Below are 14,998 nucleotides of genomic sequence, written 5' to 3'. Positions count from 1 at the left end.
CACTGGTCTTTGTGGTCTTTGCATCCCTTTTCTTTTAGAAGAAAACATGGTAGGAACATACAGCATCTCAGAGATTCCGTTTGTTTTGAAATTTAAATAATGAAAGGATTTAATGTACTGTATTTTTTGGCCAACAAAAGATACTCTGGTCAACAGGTTGTATTAATAAGTATACTAAAGAGACAATATTAGATCATGATTTGCTTTCTGTTTTAATAAATTCAGCAAAATGAACCATTAATTTCTCTTCCTTCATAATGTTTTGTTTCTCTGTAATTCCAGATTGTGATTCAATAAGATTGTTGGTCCAAATGGTAAGTAGTCATTGATTAATGTGCTTTGTTTTTGTTCTACCAGGTAGTTTCTTTTTTTGGAAGTGTTTGCATGGAGAAAGCTCCACTGAGGATATGTGTCACACTTTAGAGTCGGCTGGACTTAGCCCTCAGCTGTTGTTGGTAAGGTTTTTTTGGTTGCTGGATGCTGTTCTTCCTTGTGAATGTCACCCAGAAGTGTCAGTCTTCTTTTTTTTTTTTTTAACTATTGTGTTTAGGATATCATAGAATGTCCATGAAAACTTTCTAAAAATGATCAAAGAAATTTTTAATCACCATATTTGATAGAGTAATATTATTTTATTTTTCTTATACCCTGTAAATTTTTTTTTTCTTTTTCTTTTACTTTGAGAGAGAGATTGAGTCTTGCTCTGTCACCCAGTCTGGACAGTGGAGTACAGTGGTGTGATCATAGCTCACTGCGGCCCCAACCTCCTGGGCTCAAGCTATCCTCCCATCTCAGCCTCCTGAGTAGCTGAGACTACAGGCACATGCCATTATGCTGGGCAAATTTTTTTTTTTTTACTTTTATAGAGATGGGGGTCTTGCTATGTTGCCCAGGCTGTCTCAAACTCCTGGCCTGAAGCAATCCTCCCCACTTGACCACTCAAAGCTTTTGGATTACAGACAAGAACCACCGTGCCTGGCCAATTTTCTGTAAATTTTAACAAGCATATTGTATAGTTGGCCTAAAATAAGTTTAGAATCTGTATGCATGCACCTATGTGCATGCATTTAAATAGAATTGGATCATCAGTAAAAAACTGTCATGTTACAATGAAAAAGATCTTAAAAACAAAATAAACTTCCCATAAAGCAATGTGGAATTATTACCAAACATTTTCAAACTTTGAATATATATTATAATGTAATCTCTAATATAACAAATATAAAACAAAAGAATCATCCAAGGAGAAAATACAACACTAAATTTTTGCGCTTTCTGAAAAATACAAGGAAAGTTACCCCATTTTCCATGTTCTTCTTTGTTATTACCTATCCCCTACACATGCATGCATACACAGTTGTCCCTCAGCACCCATGGAAGATTGGTTCCAGGAACCTCCCCCTCCATTCCAAAACCATGGATACAGAAGGTCCTGATAAAAAATGGTGTAATAAAAAATTAGCCAGGCATGGTGGCATGTCCCTGTATTCCCAGCTACTCAAGAGGCTGAGGCATAAGGATCCCTTGAATCAGGGAGGTCAAGGATGTGCTGATTGCACCTCTGCACTCCAGCCTAGGTGACAGAGTGAGACCCTGTCTCTAAAAAAACCAAAAAGTTAAAATGGTGTAGTATTTGCATGTAACCTATGCACATCTCCCGTATACCTTAAATTATATCTAGGTTACTTACAATACCTTCTGCAATGTAAATGCTGTGTAAATTGTTAAAACTCTACCATTGAGGGAATAATGACAAGAAAAAAGTCTGTACATGTTCAATATAGATGGAACCATCCATCTTTTTTTTCCTGAATATTTTTGACTCACAGTTGATTAAATCCACAGATGTGGAATGCGTGAATACAGAGGGCCAACTGCATACTCTTTCACATACCCCCATTTACATGTTACATTTTGGCCAGGATTTGGGCATTCTACCTCTGTGAGCTTACTGATGGTTTAATGTATTGTTTTTATTATGTATGTGTCTGGTTTTGGTATCTGGGTAATGCTGGCCTCCTAGAATGAGTTTGGAAGTATTCCCTCCTCTCCAATGTTGTGAAATAGTTTGAGTATAATTGATATTAGTTCTTCTTTGAATGTTTGAAAGAATTCAGCAGGAAATTCATCAGATCTGGGCTTTTCTGTGATGGGAGACTTTTTATGACTGCTTCCATCTCATTACTCATTACTGGTTTGTTGAGGTTTTCTGTTTCTCTACTGCTGTTGGCATAAAGCTGTTCATAATAGTCTCTAATGATCCTTTGTATTTCTGTGGTATCAATTGTAATGTTTTCTTTTTTGTCTCTGATTTTATTTATTTGAGTCTTTTCTCTTTGTTTCTTAGTCTAACTAAAGGTTTGTTGATTTTGTTTATCTTTTTTAATAAAAACAACTTTTTTTGTTGATCTTTTGTAATTTTTTTAGTCTCAATTTCATTTATTTCTGCTTGATCTTTATTCTTTTACTAATTTTTAGGTTCTTGCTTTTCTAGTTTCTTGGGGTGCATTGTTAGGTTGTTTATTTGGAGTCTTTTTATTGAGGTGTATATTACTATAGACACTCTTTTCTTTTTTTTTGAGATGGAGTCTCACTCTGTCACCAGACTGGAGTGCAGTGGCGCGATCTCGGCTCACTGCAACTTCCGCCTCCTGGGTTCAAGCGATTCTCCTGCCTCAGCCTCCTGAGTAGCTGGGACTACAGGCGTGTGCCACCACACCCAGCTAATTTTTGTATTTTTAGTAGAGACGGGGTTTCACCATGTTGGCCAGGATGGTCTCGATCTCTTGACCTTGTGATCTGCCTGTCTCGGCCTTCCAAAGTGCTGGGATTACAGGCGTGAGCCACCGCGCCCGGCCGACTTCCCTCTTAGCACTCCTTTTGCTGCATCCCATTGTTCTAGTATGTTGTATTTCCATTTTTATTTTTTCAAGAAATTTTTAAATTTTATTTTTAGTTGCTTCCTTGCCTCATTGGTTGTTCAGTAGCATGTTGTTTAATATCTGTATTTGTGCAGTTTCCAAAGTTCCTCTTGTTACTGATTTCTACTTTTATTCTGTTGTCAGATAAATACTTCATATGATTTTGACTTTTTAAAATTTGTTGAGAATTGTTTTGTGGCTAACATATGGTCTGTCCTGGAGAATGTTTTATGTGCTGATGAAAGGAATGTGTATTCTGCAGCAGCAAGTGAAATGTTCTATAAATGTCTGTTAGGTCCATATGGTCTAGTATGTAGTTTAACTCTGATCTTTCTTTGTTGATGTTCTACCTGGAAGATTTGTCCGTTCCTGAAAGTGAGGTTGAAGACCTCTGTTATTACTGTATTGAAGTCTGTCTCTCCCTTTAGATCTATTAATATTTGCTTTATATATTTGAGTGCTCCATTGTTGGGTGCATATATACTTACTATTGTTAGATCCTCTTGCTGAATTGACTCTTTTATCATTGTATAATTACCATCTTTGTCTCTTTTTTTTTTTTTTTTTGAGAGTGAGTCTCACTGTCACCCAGGCGGGAGTGCAGTGTCATGATCTTGGCTCACTGTAACCTCTACCTCCCAGGTTCAAGTTATTCTCCTGCCTCAGCCTCCCCTTTGTCTCCTTTTATAGTTTTCAACTTAAAGTCTATTCTATCTGATATATGTACAGCTTTTCCTGCTCTGTTTTGGTTTTAATTTTTATGGAATATCTTTTTCCATTCCTTCACTTTCAGTCTATATTAGCCTTTATAGGTGAAGTGAGTTTCTTTTTTTTTTTTTTTTTTTTTTTTTTTATTATACTTTAGGGTTTTAGGGTACATGTGCACATTGTGCAGGTTTGTTACATATGTATCCATGTGCCATGTTGATTTCCTGCACCCATTAACTCGTCATTTAGCATTAGGTGTATCTCCTAATGCTGTCCCTCCCCCCTCCCCCCACCCCACAACAGTCCCCGGAGTGTGATGTTCCCCTTCCTGTGTCCATGAGTTCTCATTGTTCAATTCCCACCTATGAGTGAGAACATGCGGTGTTTGGTTTTTTGTCCTTGTGATAGTTTACTGAGAATGATGTTTTCCAGTTTCATCCATGTCCCTACAAAGGACACGAACTCATCATTTTTTATGGCTGCATAGTATTCCATGGTATATATGTGCCACATTTTCTTAATCCAGTCTATCGTTGTTGGACATTTGGGTTGGTTCCAACTCTTTGCTATTGTGAATAGTGCCCCAATAAACATACGTGTGCATGTGTCTTTATAGCAGCATGATTTATAGTCCTTTGGGTATATACCCAGTAATGGGATGGCTGGGTCAAATGGTATTTCTGGTTCGAGATCCCTGAGGAATCGCCACACTGACTTCCACAATGGTTGAACTAGTTTACAGTCCCACCAACAGTGTAAAAGTGTTCCTATTTCTCCACATCCTCTCCAGCAGCTGTTGTTTCCTGATTTTTTAATGATGGCCATTCTAACTGGTGTGAGATGGTATCTCACTGTGGTTTTGATTTGCATTTCTCTGATGGCCAGTGATGATGAGCATTTCTTCATGTGTTTTTTGGCTGCATAAATGTCTTCTTTTGAGAAGTGTCTGTTCATGTCCTCTGCCCACTTTTTGATGGGGTTGTTTGTTTTTTTCTTGTAAATTTGTTTGAGTTCATTGTAGATTCTGGATATTAGCCCTTTGTCAGATGAGTAGGTTGCAAAAATTTTCTCCCATTCTGTAGGTTGTCTGTTCACTCTGATGATAGTTTCTTTTGCTGTGCAGAAGCTCTTTAGTTTAATGAGATCCCATTTGTCGATTTTGGCTTTTGTTGCCATTGCTTTTGGTGTTTTAGACATGAAGTCCTTGCCCACGCCTATGTCCTGAATGGTATTGCCTAGGTTTTCTTGTAGGATTTTAATGGTTTTAGGTCTAACATATAAGTCTTTAATCCATCTTGAATTAATTTTTGTATAAGGTGTAAGGAAGGGATCCAGTTGCAGCTTTCTACATATGGCTAGCCAGTTTTCCCAGCACCATTTATTAAATAGGGAATCCTTTCCCCATTTCTTGTTTTTGTCAGGTTTGTCAAAGATCAGATAGTTGTAGCTATGCGGTATCATTTCTGAGGGCTCTGTTCTGTTCCATTGATCTATGTCTCTGTTGTGGTACCAGTACCATGCTGTTTTGGCTACTGTAGCCTTGTAGTATAGTTTAAAGTCAGGTAGCGTGATGCCTACAGCTTTGTTCTTTTGGCTTAGGATTGACTTGGCGATGCGGGCTCTTTTTTGGTTCCATATGAACTTTAAAGTAGTTTTTTCCAATTCTGTGAAGAAAGTCACTGGTAGCTTGATGGGGATGGCATTGAATCTATAAATTACCTTGGGCAGTATGGCCATTTTCACGATATTGATTCTTCCAACCCATGAGCAAGGAATGTTCTTCCGTTTGTTTGTATCCTCTTTTATTTCATTGAGCAGTGGTTTGTAGTTCTCCTTGAAGAGGTCCTTCACATCCCTTGTAAGATGGATTCCTAGGTATTTTATTCTCTTTGAAGCAATTGTGAATGGGAGTTCACTCATGATTTGGCTCTCTGTTTGTCTGTTATTGGTGTACAAGAATGCTTGTGATTTTTGTACATTAATTTTGTATCCTGAGACTTTGCTGAAGTTGCTAATCAGCTTAAGGAGATTTTGGGCTGAGACAATGGGGTTTTCTAGATATACAATCATATCATCTGCAAACAGGGACAATTTGACTTCCTCTTTTCCTAATTGTATACCCTTTATTTCCTTCTCCTGCCTGATTGCTCTGGCCAGAACTTCCAGCACTATGTTGAATAGGAGCGGTGAGAGAGGGCATCCCTGTCTTGTGCCAGTTTTCAGAGGGAATGCTTCCAGTTTTTGCCCATTCAGTATGATATTGGCTGTGGGTTTGTCGTACATAGCTCTTATTATTTTGAGATACGTCCCATCAATACCTAATTTATTGAGAGTTTTTAGCATGAAGGGTTGTTGAATTTTGTCAAAGGCCTTTTCTGCATCTATTGAGATAATCATGTGGTTTTTGTCTTTGGTTCTGTTTATATGCTGGATTACATTTATTGATTTGCGTATGTTGAACCAGCCTTGCATCCCAGGGATGAAGCCCACTTGATCATGGTGGATAAGCTTTTTGATGTGCTGCTGGATTCGGTTTGCCAGTATTTTATTGAGGATTTTTGCATCAATGTTCATCAAGGATATTGGTCTGAAATTCTCTTTTTTGGTTATGTCTCTGCCAGGTTTTGGTATCAGGACGATGCTGGCTTCATAAAATGTGTTAGGGAGGATTCCCTCTTTTTCTATCGATTGGAATAGTTTCAGAAGGAATGGTACCAGTTCCTCCTTGTACCTCTGGTAGAATTCAGCTGTGAATCCATCAGGTCCTGGACTCTTTTTGGTTGGTAAGCTATTGATTATTGCCACAATTTCAGAACCTGTTATTGGTCTATTCAGAGATTCAACTTCTTCCTGGTTTAGTCTTGGGAGGGTGTATTTGTCGAGGAATTTATCCATTTCTTCTAGATTTTCTAGTTTATTTGCATAGAGGTGTTTGTAGTATTCTCTGATGGTAGATTGTATTTCTGTGGGATTGGTGGTGATATCCCCTTTTTCGTTTTTTATTGCATCTATTTGTTTCTTCTCTCTTTTCTTCTTTATTAGTCTTGCTAGCGGTCCATCAATTTTGTTGATCTTTTCAAAAAACCAGCTCCTGGATTCATTAATTTTTTGAAGGGTTTTTTGTGTCTCTATTTCCTTCAGTTCTGCTCTGATTTTAGTTATTTCTAGCCTTCTGCTAGCTTTTGAATGTGTTTGCTCTTGCTTTTCTAGTTCTTTTAATTGTGATGTTAGGGTGTCAATTTTGGATCTTTCCTGCTTTCTCTTGTGGGCATTTAGTGCTATAAATTTCCCTCTACACACTGCTTTGAACGTGTCCCAGACATTCTGGTATGTTGTGTCTTTGTTCTCATTGGTTTCAAAGAACATCTTTATTTCTGCCTTCATTTCATTATGTACCCAATAGTCATTCAGGAGCAGGTTGTTCAGTTTCCATGTAGTTGAGTGGTTTTGAGTGAGTTTCTTAATCCTGAGTTCTAGTTTGATTGCACTGTGGTCTGAGAGACAGTTTGTTATAATTTCTGTTCTTTTACATTTGCTGAGGAGAGCTTTACTTCCAACTATGTGGTCAATTTTGGAATAGGTGTGGTGTGGTGCTGAAAAAAATGTATATTCTGTTGACTTGGGGTGGAGAGTTCTGTAGATGTCTATTAGGTCCACTTTATGTAGAGCTGAGTTCAATTCCTGGATATCCTTGTTAACTTTCTGTCTCGTTGATCTGTCTAATGCTGACAGTGGGGTGTTAAAATCTCCCATTATTATTGTATGGGAGTTTAAGTCCCTTTGTAGGTCACTGAGGACTTGCTTTATGAATCTGGGTGCTCCTGTGTTGGGTGCATATATATTTAGGACAGTTAGTTCTTCTTGTTGAATTGATCCCTTTACCATTATGTAATGGCCTTCTTTGTCTCTTTTGATCTTTGTTGGTTTAAAGTCTATTTTATCAGAGACTAGGATTGCAACCCCTGCCTTTTTTTGTTTTCCAGTTGCTTGATAGATCTTCCTCCATCCCTTTATTTTGAGTCTATGTGTGTCTCTGCACATGAGATGCGTTTCCTGAATACAGCACACTGATGGGTCCTGACTCCTTATCCAGTTTGCCAGTCTGTGTCTTTTGATTGGAGCATTTAGCCCATTTACATTTAACATTAATATTGTTATGTGTGAATCTGATCCTGTCATTATGATGTTAGTTGGTTATTTTGCTCATTAGATGCTATAGTTTCTTCCTAGCCTCGATGGTCTTTACAGTTTGGCATGTTTTTGCAGTGGCTGGTACCGGTTGTTCCTTTCCATGTTTAGTGCTTCCTTCAGGAGCTCTTTTAGGGCAGGCCTGGTGGTGACAAAATCACTCAGCGTTTGCTTGTCTGTAAAGTATTTTATTTCTCCTTCACTTATGAAGCTTAGTTTGGCGGGATAGGAAATTCTGGGTTGAAAATTCTTTTCTTTAAGAATGTTGAATATCGGCCCCCACTCTCTTCTGGCTTGTAGAGTTTCTGCTGAGAGATCAGCTGTTAGTCTGATGGGCTTCCCTTTGTGGGTAACCCGACCTTTCTCTCTGGCTGCCCTTAACATTTTTTCCTTCATTTCAACTTTGGTGAATCTGACAATTATGTGTCTTGGAGTTGCCCTTCTCGAGGAGTATCTTTGTGGCGTTCTCTGTATTTCCTGAATCTGAATGCTGGCCTGCCTTGCTAGATTGGGGAAGTTCTCCTGGATAATATCTTGCAGAGTGTTTTCCAACTTGGTTCCATTCTCCCCATCATTTTCAGGTACACCAATCAGACGTAGGTTTGGTCTTTTCACATAGTCCCAAATTTCTTGGAGGCTTTGTTCATTTCTTTTTATTCTTTTTTCCCTAAACTTTCCTTCTCTCTTCATTTCATTCATTTCATCTTCCATCAGCGATACCCTTTCTTCCAGTTGATCGCATCTGCTACTGAGGCTTCTGCAATCTTTGCGTAGTTCTCGAAACTTGGCTTTCAGCTCCATCAGCTCCTTTAAGCCCTTCTCTCCATTGGTTATTCTAGTTATCCAGTCTTCTAAGTTTTTTTCAAAGTTTTTAACTTTTTTGCTATTGTTTTGAATTTCCTCTCGTAGCTCAGAGTAGTTTGATCGTCTGAAGCCTTCTTCTCTCAACTCATCAAAGTCATCCTCCATCCAGCTTTGTTCCGTTGCTGGTGAGGAACTGTGTTCCTTTGGAGGAGGAGAGGTGCTCTGTTTTTTAGAGTTTCCAGTTTTTTTGGTCTGTTTTTCCCCCATCTTTGTGGTTTTATCTACTTTTTGTTTTTGATGATGGTGATGTACAGATGGATTTCTGGTGTGGATGTCCTTTCTGTTTGTTAGTTTTCCTTCTACCAGATAGGACCCTCAGCTGCAGGTCTGTTGGAGTTTACTAGAGGTCCACTCCAGACCCTGTTTGGCTGGGTGTCAGCAGCGGTGGCTGCAGAACAGCAGATTTTCGTGAGACCACAAATTCAGCTGTCTGATAGTTCCTCTGAAAGTTTTGTCTCAGAGGAGTACCCAGTTGAATGAGGTGTCAGTCTGTCCCTACTGGGGGGGTGCCTCCCAGTTAGGCTGCTCAGGGGTGAGGGACCCACTTTAGGAGGCAGTCTGTCCTTTCTCAGATCTCCAGCTGCGTGCTGGGAGAACCACTACTCTCTTCAAAGCTGTCAGTCAGACAGGGACATTTAAGTCTGTGGAGGTTCTTGCTGGGTTTTTGTTTGTCTGTGTCCTGCCCCCAGAGGTGGAGCCTACAGAGGCAGGCAGGCCTCCTTGAGCTGTGGTGGGCTCCACCCAGTTCGAGCTTCCTGGCTGCTTTGTTTACCTAAGCAAGCCTGGGCAATGGCGGGCGCCCCTCCCCCAGCCTAGTTGCCGCCTTGCAGCTTGATCTCAGACTGCTGTGCTAGCAATCAGCGAGACTCCGTGGGCTTAGGACCCTCCGAGCCAGGTGCGGGACACAATCTCCTAGTGTGCCGTTTTCCAGGCCCGTTGGAAAAGCGCAGTATTAGGATGGGACTGACCCGATATTCCAGGTGCCGTCTGTTTCCCCTTTCTTTGACTAGGAAAGGGAACTCCCTGACCCCTTGCGCTTCCCGAGTGAGGCAATGCCTCGCCCTGCTTCGGCTCGCGCACAGTGCGCTTCACCGACTGTCCTGCACCCACTGTTAGGCACTCCCTAGTGAGATGAAACCGGTACCTCAAGCAGAAATGCAGAAATCACCCGTCTTCTGTGTCGCTGGGGCTGGGAGCTGGAGACCGGAGCTGTTCCTATTCCGCCATCTTGGCTCCACGATCAGGAAATGGCTCGAAGTGAGTTTCTTGTATGCAGTATACACTTGTATGTTGTTGAGTCACTCTGTGTCTTTTTATTATTATTATTATTGCTGGGCCTAAGCTATTCTCTCATCTCAGCCTTCCGGTCAGCCAGGACCATAGGTGCATATCACTGTGCCCAGCTCACTCTGTGTCTTTTAATTGGAGAATTTAGCCCACTTAACATTCAGTGTTATTATTGATTGGCAAGGTCCTACTACTGCCATTTTGTTACTTGTTTATTAGTTGCTGTGTAACTCCTTTTTTCTTTTTTTTTTATAGTTAAGTGATTTTCTCTTGTATGTTTCAATTTGCTGCTTTTGATTTTAATGTATCTATTGTAGGCTTTGCACTGTGATTACCATGAGGCTTACAAAAAAAATCTAGTTACAACAAGTATTTAAAACTGATACCAACTTAACTTTGATCTCAAAACAGCAAAACCAACAAACCATAAAAAGAAAACCTATACACGTTAACTCTCTTCTCCCCCTATTTTAGCATTTTTGATGTCATAATTTTATGTTATTGTCTCTTAACAAATTGTCATTTTTTTGATAGTTTTTTCTTTTAGTCTTCTTACTAAAGATATACGTGGTTTAAACACCGCGATTACAATATTAGTACGACAATCACATTGGCATCATTTTCTTTCGGTTTGGAGAACTCCCTTTAGTGTCTAAGAAATCACACGTTTCTTATAGGATAGGTCTGATAGCAGTAAATTCCCTCAGCTTTCGTTTGTCTCGGGAAATCTTTTATTTCCCTTTTTCATTTCTAAGGAATAACTTTGCCACATATAGTATTTTTAGGTGGCAGTTTTTTTCCTTTAACACTGTGAACATATTGCCCCACTCCCTCTTGGCCTGTAAGGTTTCTGCTGAGAAATCTGCTACCAAGCATATTGGATCTATCTTATATGTTATTTGTTTCTATTCTCCTGCTGTTTTCTAAATTCTCTCTTTGTCTTTGACCCTTATGACTTTGTAAATTGGAGTATTCTTGTTTGAGTTAACTCGGATTGGTGACCCTTGACCTTCCTGTACCTGTATATTCTGGTTTGGAAAGTTTTCTGTTATTACTTATTTGAGTAAATGTTCTACTCCTTTGTCTTTCTCAGTTCTCTCTTTAACTCCAGTAACCCCAATATTTGCTCTTTTGATGTTGTTTTATAGATCCTATAGACCTTCTTCATTCCTTTTCATTCATTTCATTTCTTTCTTCTCCTCTGACTATGTATTTTCAAATAGTCTGCCAACGAATTCACTGATTCTTTCTTCTGTTTGATCAATTCTGCTATTGATGCTCTATATTGCGTTTTTAATTTTATTTATTTTTCAGCTCCAAGGTTTCTATTTGATTTTTTTCATTAGTATTTCAATCTTTTAAAAATTTCTCTGATAAATTTTTGAATAGATTGTGTGGATTTTATTTAAGTTTGTTGAGCTTCCATTTTGAATTCTTTGTCTGAGAGATCACACATCTCCCTCACTTTAGGTTCTGTCTCTGGTGCCTTACTTTGTCCATTTGGTGAGGTCTTGTTTCCCTGAATGTTCTCGATGCTTGTGGAAGTACAATGGTATTGTGCATTGATATATTAGGTATGTACTTTAGTCTTCACAGTCTGGCTTTGTTTGTACTTGACCTTCCTCAGAGGGCCTTCCAGGGATTCTAAGCTGACAGACTTTTATGTTCCTTGAGCTTGTGACCACTGCAACACTTGACATCACTCTAAGCCCAGGCTTGCTGTGGGTCTCTCAAGAGCTCTGAGGTTTATGTGGCTTTCTATCCTTCATGGACTGGGGGAAGACCCAAGAAGGGTACTGAGGCTATTTGGGAATGCTGGCCAGGGACCTGGGTCCAGAAGACTGTCCTGGTGGCCCAGACAGGTATGCATCCCAGCAGGTCTCTGCACAGGTGGATGGGTCCCCAGCTGCAGTTAGAGGGGGTAGAAGTGAGACTGGACCTCTTTAGGATCTGTGTGAAAAGGAGGCTGGTGGGCCTGTTTTGTTGGCTCAGATGGTTATGTGTCACCCAGCAGGTTCCTGCACAAGTGAGGTAATTCCTCAACTGCAACAGGAGGGGCTTGAGCTGAGACTGGGCCCTCTTGGAATCAGCTGTGGGAATGGAGGCTGGTGTGTCTCATGTTGGCTCAGAGAGGCATGTGTCTTCAGCAAGTTCCTGCGCAGATAGGATAGTTCTCCAGCTGCAGTGAGGGGGCCCTGAGGGGGATCTGCTGTGAGATAGAAGTTGGTGAGCCTGTCAGGGAGGCTCTGAGTCCTGGGCTGAGAAATATGGGTGAGTCTGCCTCTGGGTCCTTATGCAAGCAACTCTGAGCTGGGACCTCAGCTAAGGAAGGTGAGGGCAGCACCACAAGGCTACTTTCCAGCCCACTGCTGAGACCAATGCTAGCGGGCACACTAGCCTTTCTGCCAAAACACTAGTGTGTACAGTTCCTTCTGGACCCCGTGGCAAATGGTTTTGGTGGCAGGAGCATGGGCAAACAGGGAAGTAGCCAAGCCCCTTGTGGGGACTGGGCTGTTTCTGGGCTTCAATCTGGAAGTCACTTCAGGGGGACAGATCAACCACCTTATTGTGAGAGAATATAAGTAGGTTACTTTCTATTCCGCCATCTTGGTGACCTCAAGGTTTCTGTTACTCAAAATCTATTATTTAGACATCATCTGGTTATATGTCAATATACAACATATTTATATGTGAAATAATGGTTAATATTTTAATATGTGAATTCATAATATAAATATCATATGAATAATGTAATGTGGCATTCTTTGTTGTGACTGTTAGAATATCTTATTTTGTATTTACTAGTTATGGAGGTAGTTACCTTTATACACTAGACTGTCTTCTCCTGTTATATGTGTCCATATATGTGTTTCTGTATGGTAACTTAATTTATCTCTGTATTCACTTCTGTATTTTTCTTCTTTCATCTTAATGTTTCCTGCAGTTTAAAATATCTTTATATTGCTTATAAGTGATTGTAAAATTATATCATTATGTTCTGACAGTTTCTTTGGCATCCTCTATTTTATACTGATCTCCTATATACAAACAAAAGCTTGACTGTTTGGAATTTTTAATGTTTATAGAAAACAGGAAAAACACACCCTAGGTTATAAACAGAGATTACCTGGAGGGTGGGAAATAGAAGGAGGTAACCTAGGGAGAAATAAGAAGGAAAGTTAAGCGGAGCAGGTTTTTTGTTTGTTTCAGAATTTTATTACAACTGATGGTGGGTAGAGGAGAGATTGGTTGGAGAGAAAAGTAGAATTCATAGTGTGAAGAGAGGTCCAAGTCATGGCATTTAATTTTTTTGGCTGCCTTAATATAAAATAACCTTCTGGCTGCCAATTTTGATGAGCATTTTGAAACTTTGTTGTTGATGGAGAAATGAACCAAGCTTTAAGAGACATTAAATCTATAGGTATGTTTAGAAATCTGGTATACTGGCCGGGCGCAGTGGCTCACGCCTGTAGTCCCAGCACTTTGGGAGGCCGAGGCAGGCGAATCACGAGGTCAGGAGTTCAAGACCAGCCTGGCCAACATAGTGAAACCCGTCTCTACCTAAAAATACAAAAATTATCCGGGCATGGTGGCTCGCGCCTGTAGTCCAAGCTACTCGAGAGGCTGAGGCACTTTGAACCTGGGAGGCAGAGGTTGTCGTGAGCCAAGATCGCCCCACTGCACTCCAACCTAAGTAACAGAGTGAGATTCTGTCTCAAAAAAAAAAAAAAAAATAGAAAAGAAATCTGATGCACTTTAATAACAGGCCCAGGTCAGACATTTTGTATGTAAAATTTATCAAAGTGAATCTAGTGGCAATTTAACAGTGAGCCTAAAATATAAAATAAATTCTGCCTTCCCCCAACATTTCTTTTTGATTTGCTTCCCAGTATACATGCACATAAAACAGCGAGACAGAGTTATTTTTGATTGAGTATAGAATGTCTTTGTTAACTGTATAGGCAACCAATTTTTTCAGCCTACCTAGTGGTGAAAAGCGTCAGGTTATGGAGGTTAAGGGGAAGTCTAGAAGAGAGGAAATTCCCCTGATAAATAAACTAAGGTCATTCTGAATTTTGTTGGTTAAACAGGATATTGGGTTGCAAGTAGAAGGAACATGGTGTAATTATGATCCCGTTGTTGTGACAGTGACTCCCCCTTATCCTCCCTCAAAAATACTATATATGTATCTATACATATAAAGCTGTTAATGGCTTGGAACATAGTAACCTTTATGTAGCCATTAGCATTTATTGTTGTTAACATTGTCATTATTTGTGAGCATGGAAGATATATTTGTTTTTTAAAAAAGGTTTCTAATGGGTACAAAAAGAATAAGACCTTCTATTTGATAGCACAACAGGGTGACTATAGTCAATAATAACTGTACATCTTAAAATAGCTTAAAGAATATAATTGGATTGTTTGCAACTCAATGGGTAAAGGCTTGAGGGGATGGACACTCCATTCTTCATGATGTGCTTATTTCGTGTTGCATACCTGTATCAAAACATATCATGTACCCCATATAAATATACACCTACCTACTATGTACCCACAAAAAGTTTTTTAAAGGGTGTCTATATGGGATGAGGTAAAAAAGGAGCTGGTATGAGGAGGCCCTTGGAAGGGCAATAGACCAAAAAAGGAAAAAAAATAGAAGGCATTAAAGAGTGTGCGTGTATGTGTGTGTGTGTATATATGTGTGGTTTCATAAGTGTAAAAATTTGCATATATACATTTATATGTACATGTATATATCCTCATACACATGTGAACATTTTTAAAGGAGGAGAAAAGAAAATATGCATGTTATTAATAGAATCAGGCAGGTTTATTTTCAAATTTTAGTTCTTTTTTTTTTTTAATTTACCTGAGATCTGATAAACATGGATCGAATTTTAGTTCTTTTCGTTTCTCTTTTTTTTTTTTTTTTGAGACAGAGTCTCGCTCTGTAGCCCAGGCCGGAGTTCAGTGGTATGATCTCAGCTCACTGCAACCTCTGCCTCCTGGGTTCAAGCGATTCTCCT

General features: G+C 39.6%; 1 protein-coding gene across 3 annotated transcripts in view; it reads left to right on the top strand.

The window, feature by feature from the left end:
* Nucleotides 1–14,998, top strand: part of RAB3GAP2 (RAB3 GTPase activating non-catalytic protein subunit 2) — a 124,458-nt gene that overhangs the window by 86,831 nt on the left and 22,629 nt on the right. For 2 of the 3 annotated variants that reach the window (XM_055234863.2, XM_063613938.1), the window contains exon 21: nt 362–455. In XM_055234863.2, the coding sequence (XP_055090838.1) occupies nt 362–455 (94 nt within the window). Of the gene's footprint in view, nt 1–357; nt 456–14,998 lie in introns of all 3 variants that reach the window. The other variant, XM_055234864.2, reaches the window with a different exon arrangement.

This window comes from Symphalangus syndactylus, chromosome 19, assembly GCF_028878055.3.
Source record: "Symphalangus syndactylus isolate Jambi chromosome 19, NHGRI_mSymSyn1-v2.1_pri, whole genome shotgun sequence".
Classification (NCBI taxonomy): Eukaryota; Metazoa; Chordata; class Mammalia; order Primates; family Hylobatidae; genus Symphalangus; species Symphalangus syndactylus.
Note: the sequence above shows the minus strand (reverse complement) of the source record. Positions and strands in the feature narration are given on the sequence as shown.